This window comes from Poecilia formosa, unplaced genomic scaffold, assembly GCF_000485575.1.
Source record: "Poecilia formosa unplaced genomic scaffold, Poecilia_formosa-5.1.2 Scaffold32, whole genome shotgun sequence".
In the NCBI taxonomy this organism is placed as follows: domain Eukaryota; kingdom Metazoa; phylum Chordata; class Actinopteri; order Cyprinodontiformes; family Poeciliidae; genus Poecilia; species Poecilia formosa.
Genome location: NW_006799971.1, coordinates 1,857,473 through 1,872,768, shown reverse-complemented (window position 1 = coordinate 1,872,768; position 15,296 = coordinate 1,857,473). Strand labels below are relative to the sequence as shown.

Genomic DNA, 15,296 nt, shown 5'->3' with positions numbered 1-15,296 from the left:
TATATTATATATGTATGTATGTTTATACACAACACCCTTAATAGGTTCTACCCAGACTTTCAAGTGGCAGTTTTAGCTTCACCTGCTTCAAATTCTGTCAAAAAAAGAATATATTCACTTAAGCGCCATTTTCTATCCAATTATTAATCAGTAAATCCATTGAATAATCACCAGATCAGTCATACACAGTATTAGAAGGATTTATTAGCTGCACATTCAAATAAATCATTTTTGTGTTTTTTTTTTATATTGTATAAAAAAGATTAAAAGGCAAAGTGGAAAAATCTACAAAATGGGAACTTTTTTTATCCGATTAAGTGATTAATCAGAATAATGTATAGATTAAATAAATTACTGAAATAATCATTAGCTGCAGCCCTAATGACTGTAATTAACTTGATTACTTATTATGGATTTTTGCCCGAATATTTCAAATGAGCCACATTATAGACAAGGTTTTAGTGAAACTATCCAAAGTGCAGGAAGAGGGTGAGTTCCAACAACTAGTTTCACCAAATTTGATCATTTTCAGGTTTACTGCATTGCCAAATCCTTTGTCGGTAGCAAACTGAAAAAAATCAACACACACCCAGGCTTTAAATTGTACAAAATAATTTATAATAGCTACGCACAAAAATAAGAAAAAACTCTCTGCCAGAGATGAAATCTGTTTCATCTTGTAACAGTATTTCAGTCTCTTCAGATCGTGCCGTAAAGACAAAAAAAGAAAAAAAAAAAAAAGGAAGTGTTTCTCAGAAGCGTGAGCGAGAGAAGAGTTTCATTCCCATCTGACGAGCAGAAGATGGGCAGAGAGCAGCGTTTAGATAAGCTGTCAGTTTGGAGCAGGACTCTTGACAGACCACTGGTCATATCAAAGGGAGTCTGGTCCTGCTTATCAGTGCTGACACAGTGAAAGCAGGGTCTAATCACAGACTACTGCTAACTCTCAGAAACACAACCCGACACAGGCTCACCGAGATACGCAAACGCTCCGATCTGACGCAGATCACACAGCAGAGAGCTGCCCTCCGTTCCTGGTGCACGTGTGTTAACTTCCACTCAGACGGCCAGTCTAATATTTTCATGGTCGGTTCCTGTAGTGCGGACAGAACCCTGGCTGCAGCATCAGAGCCTGGGCTCCGTCTGGGTTCAGGCGGATTAACTAACAGGTTCAACTGAAAACACACGTTTGGGTTTCCATGCAGAGAGAAACCGAAATGGAAAAGATGTTGCTACCCTTCAACACAGAAAGCTTGCTAAACCCAGGGTGATACTGACATTATTGACAGAACTTAATCACCTACTATGGTCCTGAAAAAGATGAATAAATATGATATATTTAAAGGTTTTAGCACTACAGTGAAAGACTTGTGTATGATTTACTTCTGGTGTTGCTCATTTAGCTCAGGCACACCACACATTATCCTTTGTCCACAAAGATACATGCGCTCACATCGGTTTCACTGCAAACTCAGGACGGTGGCACAAATGGCGTCGTAAGGCCAGAAAGTTGCTCTTACGATGTGCTAACATCCATGCTAGCTAGCTTTTATTTTTTTAAGGTTTTATTTGCCTTTATTTGAGAATGGTCAGAGAGGAAAGTTGGTAACGAGAGAGGGAGAAGACATGCGACAACGGTCATGAGGCTGGGGCTGGAACCTGCGATGGCCTCCATGCATGGCTACGGCTTGGCTAATGTTAAGAGTCGGCGCCAGCAGGCTCCTCGTCGCCTCGGCTCCTTGGACTTTGGGGAAAAAGGAAACCTGCACCATGTTTTTGATTGGTCATTTATGACTTGTGGCTATATTGGATGAAGTTGTTAGCATTTGGACAGGAAGTGGTTTAAGAAAATAAGACACCTGACCTCAGACTCCCTTTGTGTTCATGCACAGACCATAATAAGTCACCATTGCACCTTCAACTGCTTCACCAAAAATACAAGGATACATTTAACCCCTATATATTTAATACAACATGTAGCTAATATACAACGCTTAGCCTGATGCCCACCAGGAAACCCTGTCCTGTATGAGTGGAGACAGAAGTGACAGTGAACAGGATGGTGGTGTCAGGGCCGTGTTGCCATGAGACACCCCTGCTGTTAACAGTAGCTGAGGAAAAACGGGGAGATGGAGCGCCCCCTGTGTCTGGAGGTGTAGCGGTGCGCTCATGGCCCTGTTGTGTTCGGCCTTCTATCCGCGCCGTAGCAAAGGCCCAGTGAATTATTCAGCAGGTCATTAGCCACACTTATCACGAGAGAGCCGCCCCAGTTGATTAATCAGCCGTGAGCGGCTCCACTCAGCCCGCAAACAGAAGCCCAGAGCCAAACGTGTGTGTCCGCGCATGTGTGTGTGTGTGTGTGTGTGTGTGTGTGTGGCTGGGACTGAATTATTTAAAGCTCTCAACACAGAGAGCATAACAGCAGCCAGCGCTCTGATTCCACTGATCTCTGTTGTTTTAGCTCAGGATGTGACTGAGAATAAACTGTCTTCAGAGAGCATGGAGGTAAACACTGTGTTCCACGTTTTACTGCAGACTGATGAAGGTTTTACCACGTCATCATTTCAAAACTCTTCGAATGCAATTCTGTGCACATAAAGGTAGAAAGGTTTTAAAATGACTGAATGCGCAAATAACCTGCATTTCAAATACCTCCACAACATCAAGCTTAACCTGGATGACACACCAAGAAGCTCACTGAGTTTACAGAAGTAGAAATAAATGTTTCTTTTACTGTTTTTATCTCAATCATGTTTTTATGTTTTTTTAGTGTCGTCAACTGAGTAAAAAATGGAATCAGTTTAACAACAATCAAGCTCTGTGATTAATATCATGATTAATCACCATGATTCACTTTGTAAGCCTGAAATGTAAAAACGATTATTTTTCGTTTAATTACAGAATAAAGTTGTGACATTAGGAGGACAAAATCATAATTTCATGAGAATTGAAACATGAAGAAAAACAAAAAAATTTAAATGAGTAATGTTGAGCATCTTGTGTGTATATTCTTTACAAAATACTTCAACCTTAATAGAAATACTTCATATTTTAATACATCAGCATCAAATTATCAGTAGAAGGACTTTGAAACGATCATGCAAAAACTGTTCATGTCAGAATTTAACAACCATCAAAGCTTTGGCTTATGAAAATAACTTTTTTCTTATAACCTTGAGACTTTTTCTGGTAAACTGACTATTTTTTTCAGATAATATTATGACTAAGTTCTTGTAAGTAAACAAATATTCTTGTAGCTTGGCCCCAACAAGTGACACAAATCACAGAAGGGATGACTGAAATAAAAGCCACTTTAACCTGTAGTGTAAAAACCCAAATAGCGAAACTCAGCCCCACCGTTTCCTCACATAACATGTTCACCATGTTCACTAATCCTTTAACATTTTCACCGGCAGCACGGCTCATCTTCACATCAGCTATAGCGCGCGTCCAGCCTGTTATCAGGAATGCAAACAACTTCGCCATGTATATGCTAGCGTCTAACACTCGCACGTTCCGCTGAACCGTCCCAGTCTAGATCCCAGACATGTACAATGACATTGTTTAGTTCTGGATAGTGTCAGCAAATATTTGCAGACTGGCTGTCATAACAGGGGCAAAGCTGAGAAATGCACAGAGAAACGCAGCAGGTCTGCAGCAGTAAATAAATCAGGTGGGATACTTCACCCTCTGACCTGGGGAGCGGTTTTTATCTGCTACATCCCGGCTTTTTTCCCATCCGCTGCGCCAATAAATCGGGCCCTCTGGGCAAGCTGAAAGTTGCCATGTTTTGACAGGAGATGTCGGTGCAGAATGTCAGCTGGTGTCGGTGGGAGAGCTGGGGGTGAGTGGGAGATGCCGAGCGGTGATAGAATGATTACCGCCGTGTGATAAAACGCCGGGGCGTGGGCTCGGGTGCGGCAAACGCTCTACGGTACATGTTGGGAGAAATGGTGATCTCAGCCATTTTTTTATTAACAGATTGGATGGACTGTAACAATGAGCACCTCTTTTCAGAAATCTTTAGATTTGATATCTGCAGTTGTACGATTTGTAGTCGCCTGTGTGACGCTCTCAGCCAGGTGATTCTAGGAAACGAGATTAAATAAAGATCATAAAACAAACAAGGAATTCCAGGGTGAAAGGCTTCCATCGGGATTCAGAGTTTTCCAGAATAAATGAAAAAATTTGAGGCAAATGGGAGACTCTGGAATCTGAGTTTAAGACAGACATGAACTGTAGAGAAAGAATTAAGTCTTACAGTAAGTAGGCAACCAAACCCAGCTTCAAAACTGTCTTGGGTTAAAAAGTAAAATCATTTGTTGTTGAAGATGAATGGACATGAGGTAAAGCAGTGGCTCATTTAAACGGAGAACATTTGATTGGAAACATCCAGACTCTTCACACCCCTGGAACTCATTCAGAAACTGATCTACACTTGTGTCCAGCCACTCCAGAAGGCACCAACTTGTTATTCTGTTAAAAAATATCTCAAAGTCAAAGCAGTTTGTAGGGTGATTTTCACACTGTTTTATCAAGACTTGATACTTTTTTTTATGTCTGTCCTTTCCCTCTCAACTCCAGATGTTTCTGGAGACAAAGCCCTCCAACCCTACGACTCTCTGCAGCCGCTTTCACAGAGGATACCTTAAAGGAATCAATTCTAATCTACTTATAGTCTGATTTATGGAAATGAGCTCCTGGGATTCCAGCAGAATATCGCCTGGCAGGAGATCAGTCAGAGCTCTTGGTCTGGTGATGAGCCAAAACGGATCAGGTCTCACCGGAATCAGAACGGTCAAATAGGGGGTTAGCATTCGTAACGTAGACACTTTGTGGACATTTAGGATAAATTAGCCAAGCAAACTGGAACCACTCGCCACCACAAGTGCTGATAAAGTGGCAGTACTATGTATTTTCCATTTTATAGCACAATCAATGTAACACGGTACCAGGGATGTTACCTTAAGTTGTTATAAACATGCAGTATATATCAATAATTACTTAAAACAAATGTAACTTTACAAATTAGTGCCTTGAAATTGGGCCTCTGTCTCTTTAAAAACTCCTCTTCCTGAAACTCCGACTTCAGGAAGTCATCACGGGATGCCTCCTCTGTTCACCCTTTAGCAACATTTTACCAGTGCTGCACTGGGAAGAAGCCGAGTGGTTGCCATGGGAGATTAAAGGATTCCTCAAACATGCATGAAAGAATCAAAGCAAAACTCCAGGTATGATTTTGATGAGAGAATAATAATACAACAGTCCATTTTACGTCATACTGTCCTTTTAAAAAACGAAAAAACTAATTAAGAATTCTTGATATCGATTGATATGAAACCCTAAAATCGTGATGTTTTTCAGACATATCGTCCAGTCCTAATCTCAGACAAATAAACTAAAAAAGGTGAAGTGAAAGCATTCGCTGAATTCTCATAATCCTCTCATCCACTAGTTGCTCCATTAGCATATTCCAACCATAAAACATGTCAAGTCGTCAATATAAACATCTCAATGACAATCATCTCTGTGACGACAGGCTTTTAAATGAAAACTATTAACTACTGCCGAGTATCAGGTTACCGTTTTTGACTTTCCGCACTGCAACACACACTACGGTCAACCGTGACTGTTCAGTGATGAAATGTCTCTTTCAGACAGGAAGCTTTCATCTTTTCCCCGAGCAGCAGCAGCAGCAGCAGAGGTAATGTTTGGTCTCTGCGTGAGGAGGCTCCTGTAGACGCGGGCCGAGCTGTTAGCCTACGCTCTCCAGCCGTCTCTCTCTCTCTCTCTCTCTCTCCACCGAGGAGCTCAGCGGACAGGAGCCAGTCTAATCCCCCTGATATGAGGAGCGCCCTGAGACCTGACAAAGCATTCCTCAGATAAAGGCCCGCCGTCGCAGGAGATGCCCTGGAATTCCCACAGTCGGAGGCCAGCAGACTGACTGAAAAGTAGAAAGGTTTCCCTCGGAACATGAGGGCTTTGACTTGACACTCGTCCCCCCTCCCCGATGCGTTCCCAGATCTGTTTTCTTCGTCTCTCTCCCCCTCAAAACCCGCTCTGTGCCGTATGCAAGACGTCTGAGAATCAATGCTCCAAATGCAAACCAGACCGATAGCCATCCTCTCTCACCTGGGTTTGTCTGTGACTTCAGCACCCTGCCGTCTTTGAAGCCCAACTGTCTCCCCTTCACCCCCAAACTCAGAGGTAAAGCAATGATACCTTCTACCACTGTTGCCAAGTCCGTTTATGATTTAATGAGTCATGAGTTGCGGTTTTTTGGGTTTGTTTTTGAACATGAAGTTGCTTCTTTGGGCTCGACTGTCTTTCTGATAACAAGGTAATCTCCCAGCTCTCCAAAAGAAGACGACGACAAGAAGTAGGAGGATGATGGTTTGTTATTGGGTTGAGCTCTCACAGCTTCACTCAGTTCATTAAGAGTCTCATTCCAGCGTGTTGAATCCAAAGCTCTTCTGGAAAACGGCCGAATACAATTTCCCCAAAACGCTGCATATGCAGCCGCTCCCAAGTAAAAAGAGCTTTTTGCTCCAATGCCTGAATAAGATGCAGACCTCTCTTCTGATTGGCTGATAGATGATAAGCGCGAGTGCCGTGGCCGAGTTATGAATATATTCAGCCATGATGTTTACATCCGTCGCTGCCATGATTTTAATGACTTATCACTTGTTTATGTGCGTAAACAAACTTATTTACGTGTGATTTTAATTGTATTCCTCATTTAATGGAAACACTGTCATTGTGAAATTGTGTTTTTTTTGACATTACAAATATTTACGCACACTTGTAATGGAAACGCAGTTGGTGACAAAAAAAATGGCAAGCATGTAAAAACAGAAAAATTGATATTTAATTTCACCTACATCTATTTTTTTATTTATGTTTTTATTATAAATATATAAGTTTGTACTGTTTACAAGTGACCTGTGTTTTACACAATGTGGTGGGTTGCCAGCTGGGCTTTTTTGGGGCTTGTTTTCTTAGAGCTGGTTGCTTGTTTCTCTCATGATCTGGCAACTCAGCCTTCTACCGCTAAGAAAAGGGGGAGACGGGGCGAGACGAGCAGCAAACAGCTTCCGTCTCCCGTCTCGTCCTCACAGAGAGGACTCCTGTCTTCTGCAGGCAGGTTCTTTGTAGAGCGTTTTTCTCTGCATGACGAGCTGTTCTGAAAGACGGCAGAAAAACCTAACTCTGAGCTTCAGAGCGCTTTTTCAAGATCCACCAAGGCCTCCTCTGAGGACGCCGAGCCAAGACGTCTTCAAGGTCTGACTTTCAAAAGTCCCCTGCAGCTATGCGAGGACACACATCAACAGACTGTTGACTGGAAATCTGGAGGATCACAAAACTTTATACCATATGGGTTTCAATAACTGTCAAAGCTGTCAGCTCCCGACAATTCTCCGATTTATTCCACAGACACACAAAGACGCAGCGCAGACAAGCTTGAGCGGTTGACATGGAGACGTGTCCAAAGGAGCGTTTTCAACCTCCTCACCTATCGAACGAGCGAAACTGGAGCGATGATCGCCGGTCCAAGTCGGTCACCGGTCCCAGAAAGGACAGGGGCAGCAGACTGGGGTCCACCATGACGTCTTCGGCCGGCGCGCTCACCAGGCTGCGGAGGATGTCCTTCACGTTCTTGGACTTGGAGTCGGCGAAAGGCGCGCCGCGGACCTCGGAGGACAGAGTGGACAGGGCTTCCGAGACGGCGTCCGGGCCGCCGGAGGAAGACAGGTCGGCCTCGCTGGCCACAGCCGATGTGTGGTCATCGCCGATGCCCGAGTCGTAGCGTCTCAGAGAGACGCCGTTCTCCACCTCGGCGCTGCTGTCTGGAGAGAGAGAGAGAGAGAGAGAGGGTTTCATTCACAGTTGTGATTTTTTTTTTTTTTACATGGTGGCTCATACTGCTAATTAAACCCGACCCCAGAGAGACTTCTGTGTGGACGGTTTATGACCCCAAAGCGACCAGCATGGGCAGAAGAAGAGCACTGTCGTCACACAGAGCCAGAACGTTTACAAAAGTAAAAATGGACACCGCCATTTATGGACAGATTTTAAAGCTTATTCAGCACCATCACCACAAGATCATAACACCATAAAAAGAAACAACTAATAGTGACTGCAGCTTCAGTAGAAAAGTCTGTTTGGATGTGTAGTCGTAGTCAAGAGTGGTGGGATTGTGATGTGATGCTTTTCAGTGACACATACTTTCTTCATCATTTCATATCTGGACGTTATTGTTAATGTCTGGATTTGCCACATCTGACTTTGTATGGGCCAGAATTATGACACACGTTTCACATAAGTGACATAAGCCAGATAATGACCATTCAGACTGCAGACGCTTTGAAAACAATCAACATATCAGAATTCGTACCACATATCGTCACCTTCCTAAAATAATGGCCAAAGTCATTTTTTGCCTAAAGTGATTTTGGCAAAATAATCAACTCTAAAACATCCAAAAGATATTTTAGGCAAAACAAAACAAAACAACAACAAAAAAAAAAAGATCAATTTTGGCTAAAGATGAGTTGGGTCATTATTTTAGGCAGGTGACGATATGGAAATGGCACGAGTCAAATATTTTTGCGGGGCAGAAAAGTTCAGAATCTGGTCATTCAGAATGCAATGAACAGTCTGGATATGGGTCAAAAACAGGAAAAAAAAAAAGCTGGTTTGGGTCGCTTCTGCCTGCTATGGGAACGTAGCCATGAGATTCTTTCAGCTCCGGCTTGGACCCTTCATGGCTCATGGGGAGAGATGTACCAGACTATTTTTCCTTCTTTAAATCCACAAAAATCTGATTGTGTCTCCATTAGTGAAATGCGTCAACACCAGAACCAGGCTCTCATTCTGGCTTTAACCAGCAGCTCTTTGATGCACTTTTCTTTAAAGCCACGTCCAAAATCACTGCTTTGATGCCTAAATGGGATAATCTTGTAATTTCATCGTGTTTATGTCCAAGATTATGCTGCACATTCTCGCTTAACTTTTAGAGTTTGTAGCATAACAAAGAAAAAACTATAAGGAAAGAAAAGAAAAGCCTGTTGAGTAAAAGTGTAGTCATGGAGAGAATTCAAAACTGAGAAGAAAAAACTTGGAGAAAATAATAATAATACTCAAACGTCACCTAAACGCTTCTTTTCTGTCTGATCATTTTACAAACTGCAGTGAGCCACACAGTCATTGGCTCCACTAAAAAGATTTCATTGATTTCAACTTTAACATTCGTTTCTGACAGAGATGAGAAAGGAACATTTTACTGCAGGAGCTCAGAGCATTTATTCATCCGAGAGTGAAAACTTTAAATGTTGCCAAATATGCATCTAGATGAAAGTATGTGCACCCTGGTAGTACTGGAAGAAGGTTGGTTTAGCATCTTGTTTAGCATCTTGTGAACCATTTCTGAGTTGCTTGTGAGATAATTATCTCATCATTTTCCAACCTAAAGGCCCAACAGTCTAAATTTGCACTACGGTGGCCCTGATGTACAAACCACTTCAACAAACCACTAGACAACCAAATAAAGAACATAACAACCAAGTACAATTACAAATTAAGAAAATATATTAACAAAATGGAAGAGGTCGACATCACTTTTGCCTTTAGAAGCAGAAGTTATTCTGGCATCAGCTCTCTCTTAGGCAGGCGGAAAAAGAATGAAGCTGAGCTTTTGTAGGACTTTCTGACTCAAAACATTCTTGGATAGCGGTTGACACATTTGCATCACCAGTAACATTCATGTTTTCCACAAACAATTAAAGCCAGAATAAATTCTGGTTGTAAAGTCTAAAGCGGTGTCGTCCAATCAGTAAAGTCCCAGGTTTCCCAATGGGAACTACCTCTTCTGTTTCGTTAACATTGTTGTGTTTTCTTAATTAGGATTTGTTCTTTGTTAATTTATTTGTTTATTTTATTTAGTTTATGTCATTTTTTAAATTATAATTGTGTTAAATGGTTTTTGGTTTGTTTTTTTTGTTTTTTTTGGGAGTTGTGCTTAGTTAATGTTGATGTGTTTTTGAACTTCAGGGCCACCGTACTGCTCTGCTCTCTGGATGCTGTATCTAACCAAAGCCCAGTGTTTTTATGATCCTGGTGGCTTTTAAAAGAATCCACCTGCTTCTGTGTGTGATGGTGACTCTAGCAGGGCAGCAGCTGTTTTTATCCACTATGACTCATGAAGATTTCTGAAGAGTGGCTGAGAGAAGCCGCCGATTATTAAAACATTTGGCCAAACCTGGCGATAAAACCTTCACCATCCTCCTCCTCCTCACACGCAGCTGAAGCAACTCTTTGAGTACCTGTACTCCTGGCAGATTGGGAGCGGAGAGGGGGTTTCCTGTCGTTGTGGGGCTCCAGGATGTCCCGATACTTTGACACCATGAGGACTGAGATAAAGTAGACCACGGCCAGCGCCAGAAACTGAGCCTGCTTACTGTCCTCCTGGAACAAAACAAAACACACTAAACGGTCTGCTGTGGAGGACGCACTGAGGCCGACGCGCGTCTTCGCGGTCCGACTCACGATGTCTCTGAACACGACGGCCCTGAGGCGGTTGATGTCCATGTCCTGGAGGAGCCGGTCCAGGTCTCTGATGGTGGACATTCCCCCCGTCACCGCGTCAACGGGACTCTGTGTGAATGAGAGCGAGTCCGTTATCACACATCTGATTATTTGAACTGAGCAAAAGATGCTACAGGCATCAGAGGGTCTACTGCAGGGGTGTCCAAAGTGTGGCCCGGGGGCGGGGGGGAGAGAGAGAGCATAAGGGGCGTTAGTTTCATAGTAAGTAGGAATACATCTATTCAGCGACTTTTACTCAAAGCAGACTTTGGTTACTGCCAAATCTGCTTTCCAATTGATTTATTAAACATGATTAAATGCATCAAATGTGATCCAAAAGTGACCTAAACTCTGTTCTTGTAGCTGAGACACGTTTGTTTTATCCCCCATAAAATTTTGTAAATTGGATGCCTGTCTATAAATAATGCTAACATGAAAAAATGTATTTACAATGATTTACCCATATCATTCTCACAAAACTCTAGCTACTTTGTTTTGGCCTATGTGACAAAAAGTTTGGAACACACACACACAAACACAACCACATGCATACACACACAAACACAACAGAACATCTTTCCCACAAAGCCACTGCATTATATATGAGCTCCAACACCCAGTTCAGGGAAAAGCAACATGGCTTTCCTGGAAGCCACCGGATCGAATCAAAGGGCCAATGACACAGGGGCCTGGTCTAGAGTAGCAAGCAGCAGGGCGTCCTGTAATACAATAAAACATGAGCTGATGCAACAAGACCTGATGGCTGCTGAGGAGGCCGAAGGACGAGCCTGCTGAGGGTCTAATGGCAAGGACGGCAGCGGGACCGGAGTTCATTTATTTATCTGTTTGAAATGGATTATTGCAGCTTTTTATTTGGTGTTGAGAATCAGAGAAGAACCAGATCCAACTCCACCAGGTCGCAACAACCACAATGACGATCAGCACGGAAGAGGAGCTAAAAGTGAGTTAGCTTCAGTTTCATGGTGACTGGTCACTTCTGCTGCTTACTTTGATTGTGCACCACAACCAGCACCACCACAACAACCACCACCACAACAACCACCACCACAACCAGCACCACAACCAGCACCACCACCACAACCAGCACCACCACAACAACCACCACCACAACCAGCACCACCACAACAGGCCGCCTGGTAGAGTTTAGATTTATGGCCTGAGCCCAACCCAAACCAAAATTGGGGCCGGGTCAGGTCTCTGTGGAGCCTGCCATAACGCACATACAAATTCAAACGACAGTTGTGTTAATAGTCAAACTAGAGCAGTAGACGGTTCAAACATCTCAGGTGATTTGGACCCGACTCATCCTGTGGAAACAACAAGCGACAAGACGGAGCTGGAAGACGCTAAACAAAAACTAAAATCTGGAGAAGTTGCTCACTTAAATGACAGTATAAAAACTAAAGTAAAATAGTGCGTCAGGTTTTCTTAAGGGCCTGTAATTAAATTATTTGGGTCTGACCCGGGTTCGGGTCAGGTTGGATGTTTTAGGTTTGATCTAAACTCTAAGCAACCGGCAGCATCTTGGGGCGTTGCACCCTCAAATTCAGCATCTCTTAACCCTTCATCAATTCTTGTGTTCAAAATGTTTTGTTCTTCAAACATCTGCAGTCAATCAAATGTAACAGCAACATTTGAAGTCAAAAGTGCCCAAATTTTCAAAACTTCCACTGTTTTCTTCATTGGAGCTCAAACTCATCAGCTGAAGGAAAACCAACGTCCCTGAATAACCGCAGTCCAAATTAGATTCGGAATAAAAATGATTTCAAACTGAAATCGAGAAATAAGATTCTTTTAAGATCAGAGTAATTTTTTTTTTTTTTGATCGTCCCATTAATTTTTACCTGCAGACGTGGGGCAAAGTCTGATCTAAACATAAACCACTGATGACCACTCACACAAACAAGACCAGACTGAAATACTAGAACAATGGACATGAGGGATTTCAGGAAAGAACTGAGTAAGGTCAGTATCAGCAGAAGCAAATATGGTGATCATCTATCTGTGCCTTTCTCATGAACGACATCCTCTGGAACAAAGTGAGTCGACTTGCCTGAGCAGACGCAGACTTGGCCGTTCCCACTGCGGTGCTGGGCATGACGGTGTAGCTTCTGGTCGGACATTCTGCTCCTTTGAACTGGGCTTGTTGGCACTCCAGACAGTTTCTCACTGCTATAGCACATACTGGGACAGGAGGGGAGGACAGATGGTTCATATTATCATGTAGTGAATAAAATGACAGAAGACAAAGTAGAGATGTGAATCTTTCAGTGTCTGGCAATTCGATTCTGATTTTTAGGGTCATGATTTGATTCAGGAGCAATTTTCGATTCGCCAACCAATTTTTCTATTCAAACGGTGTTTAAATTATATGACCGAAAAGAAGAAAATACATGTAAACAAATAGAACATCAATTTAAAACAATACTATGAGGTTCCACACTGAAGCGTTCCCAAAACTTTTCAATGCCATGCCTCCCACACAGCATTAGCTTCTGGTCAGGGACAACAAACTCTCAGACAACTACACAAAATATCCAAAGAAACATCGACTTTTATTTCCCCACTTTTGAATAACCTTTTCATTGGTTTAGCAAAAGGACGATTCCTTCAGGCATTTTCCTGTCAGAAACTTGTCCAATTCACATTTGCTGTAGGAGCAGAGAAGCCTGATGAATCTGACAGGCAGCGAACCAGAAAGACCAGCGTGGCAAATGAAATGTTATTTTCGCATATATTTTATAATCATGATTCAAAAACAGATTTGACTTTATGATTACAAATTTTCATTTCAGTCTATTTTTTTTATTTAATTTTTTTTTTTTTGCTTCTGTCTTCTGTCCAGTTTTCTAAGGCTGTATCCTGTATCACATCCCATCAGTTTATATTGGAACAGCCTTGAGCATAACTACATTTAACCAGTATTATTTTAGCTTAGCTGCCTGGCTTTAAAAAAATAAAATAAAATAAATAAAAATCAAAGAATCATTCAAAACACAAATGGTGAGTGGAGGTGCAATGCAATTAGCAAGATAGTTGCAAAGATGTTCAACTAGACGATTTATGAGGACTTTGAATCAATTCCAAACTGCCAGGACTGGGAAATGTGATTCTCCATGGAATCTATATTTTTTTTCCCCACACCTCTGAAGTACGGTAAAGTGAAACCCTGTGGATGAGTGTTGCCATGGCTCAAAGGCAACATAGGAGACCTGGAGAGAGAGAGAGAGAGAGAGGAGCAGCTGAGAAAGACAAGAACAGGAGAAAAAGTGGGGCCACGACAAGGTCGGCGCTCCAGCCGACTCTGGCAGCTCCGCTCACTCTTCCCTGCTCCACCTCTCCTCCCAGGGTCACAGTGTGTGTGGTGGGGAGGAGTGGGGGCTCCTGAATCATATCCACTCCCATAACAAATGGCACCGCTGGCTGCAAGCGTGCTGAGTAGGCAGCAAGATGCATCCTTCAGCACAGGAAAAAAAAAAGAAAAACTGGTTTCCCGACAACTTCAGGTGGGTTCAGAAGTGACACGGTTAACGTTTTGTAATTTAATGTAGCGCTCCTCCCTGGAGCCCTCCACCCGCCGCACCCCCGCTGTGCTGCGCCTGACAGCTGACAAATGTTAACTCTGCAGCATTAAGATTACCAAGGAGGGAATTATTCCGGTTGGAAATGGGCTCGCTGTTTCCATTAGGACCACTCCTTCATACAACCATTTATAAAAGAGAGGCGGAGGGAGGAGGAGATGGGCACGCCAAAATCTTGTTACAGTTTTCCAAAATCAGATTAGGTGCCAGAAACGGGGAGCGCATACCTCATCAAATATTCATTTTATAAAGGCAGCGCTCTGCAGCAGCAGCAGTAGCGGCGATGTAATCTGAGAGAAAACATCTCATCTGCACTGCAAAAACACTCAGATCTCACACAGCATTTGTCTAGTTTCTAGTTCACATTTGAAATAAGACAAAACTAATTTACAAGTAACATTTCAGCAAGAAATAATATAAAAAATATTTAAAGTAAATAATTTCTTAATGGACGAAAAAGTACTTCTTCCATTGGTGGATTGTTACACTCAGTGATTAAATGGACTTGCTTTAAATGAAGATCTGCTAATGGAGCAAATACTTTTTCATCTATTAAAAAATGACTGTCTTAAAACAAGCTGCTATTTCTTGCTGCAAAGTTACTTGTGAGTTTTGTCTCATTTCAAGTGCAATTGCACTAAAAACCAGACCAAAATTACTTGGTAAGATTTCGTGTTTTTGCAGTGTGAAGAAGAAGAAGAAGAAGGCAGCATTTTGGTTCCTGATCCCTCCTCAAACTGGATGTGATCGGTGACAGCACTGGAGAGATTTCTTTGTGGGTTTCTGGGAAACTGTCCTACTTTCCTGTTTGTTCTGCATTCTGAGTTTACTGGGTCAGAAGGTCGAGAGCGGACCAGAACCTGCATAAAGCTGTGACTTCGGTAGCTTCCATTCAGTGACTGTGAGGTAAGAGTTAGGGTTTTATATTCTGGTCAGAGGAAACCTTAATAGCCGGGAACAGAAGGCAAAAAACATTGCTGGAGGCTGTGCAGCAGCGCAGCACAGCCAAGGCCATTATGATGGCATCATGCTAGCAGCCGTTCTCAAGTGTTGCCATGCAGCGGGGTTATAACAACACAATAAGGCTGAGCTGGAGAGAAGAGGGCGAGA

At 42.6% G+C, this 15,296-nt stretch overlaps 1 protein-coding gene across 6 annotated transcripts in view; it reads right to left on the bottom strand.

Moving 5' to 3' along the window:
- The window catches only part of lrba (LPS-responsive vesicle trafficking, beach and anchor containing), a 250,687-nt gene that overhangs the window by 166,309 nt on the left and 69,082 nt on the right, over window positions 1-15,296 (bottom strand). For 5 of the 6 annotated variants that reach the window (XM_016670293.1, XM_016670296.1, XM_016670294.1 and 2 more), the window contains exons 27-30: window positions 12,659-12,789; window positions 10,546-10,653; window positions 10,323-10,464; window positions 7,514-7,847 (exon numbers count right to left, since the gene is read on the bottom strand). In XM_016670293.1, coding sequence (XP_016525779.1) covers window positions 7,514-7,847; window positions 10,323-10,464; window positions 10,546-10,653; window positions 12,659-12,789 — 715 coding nt within the window. The remainder of the gene's footprint in view (window positions 1-7,513; window positions 7,848-10,322; window positions 10,465-10,545; window positions 10,654-12,658; window positions 12,790-15,296) is intronic. The other variant, XM_016670295.1, reaches the window with a different exon arrangement.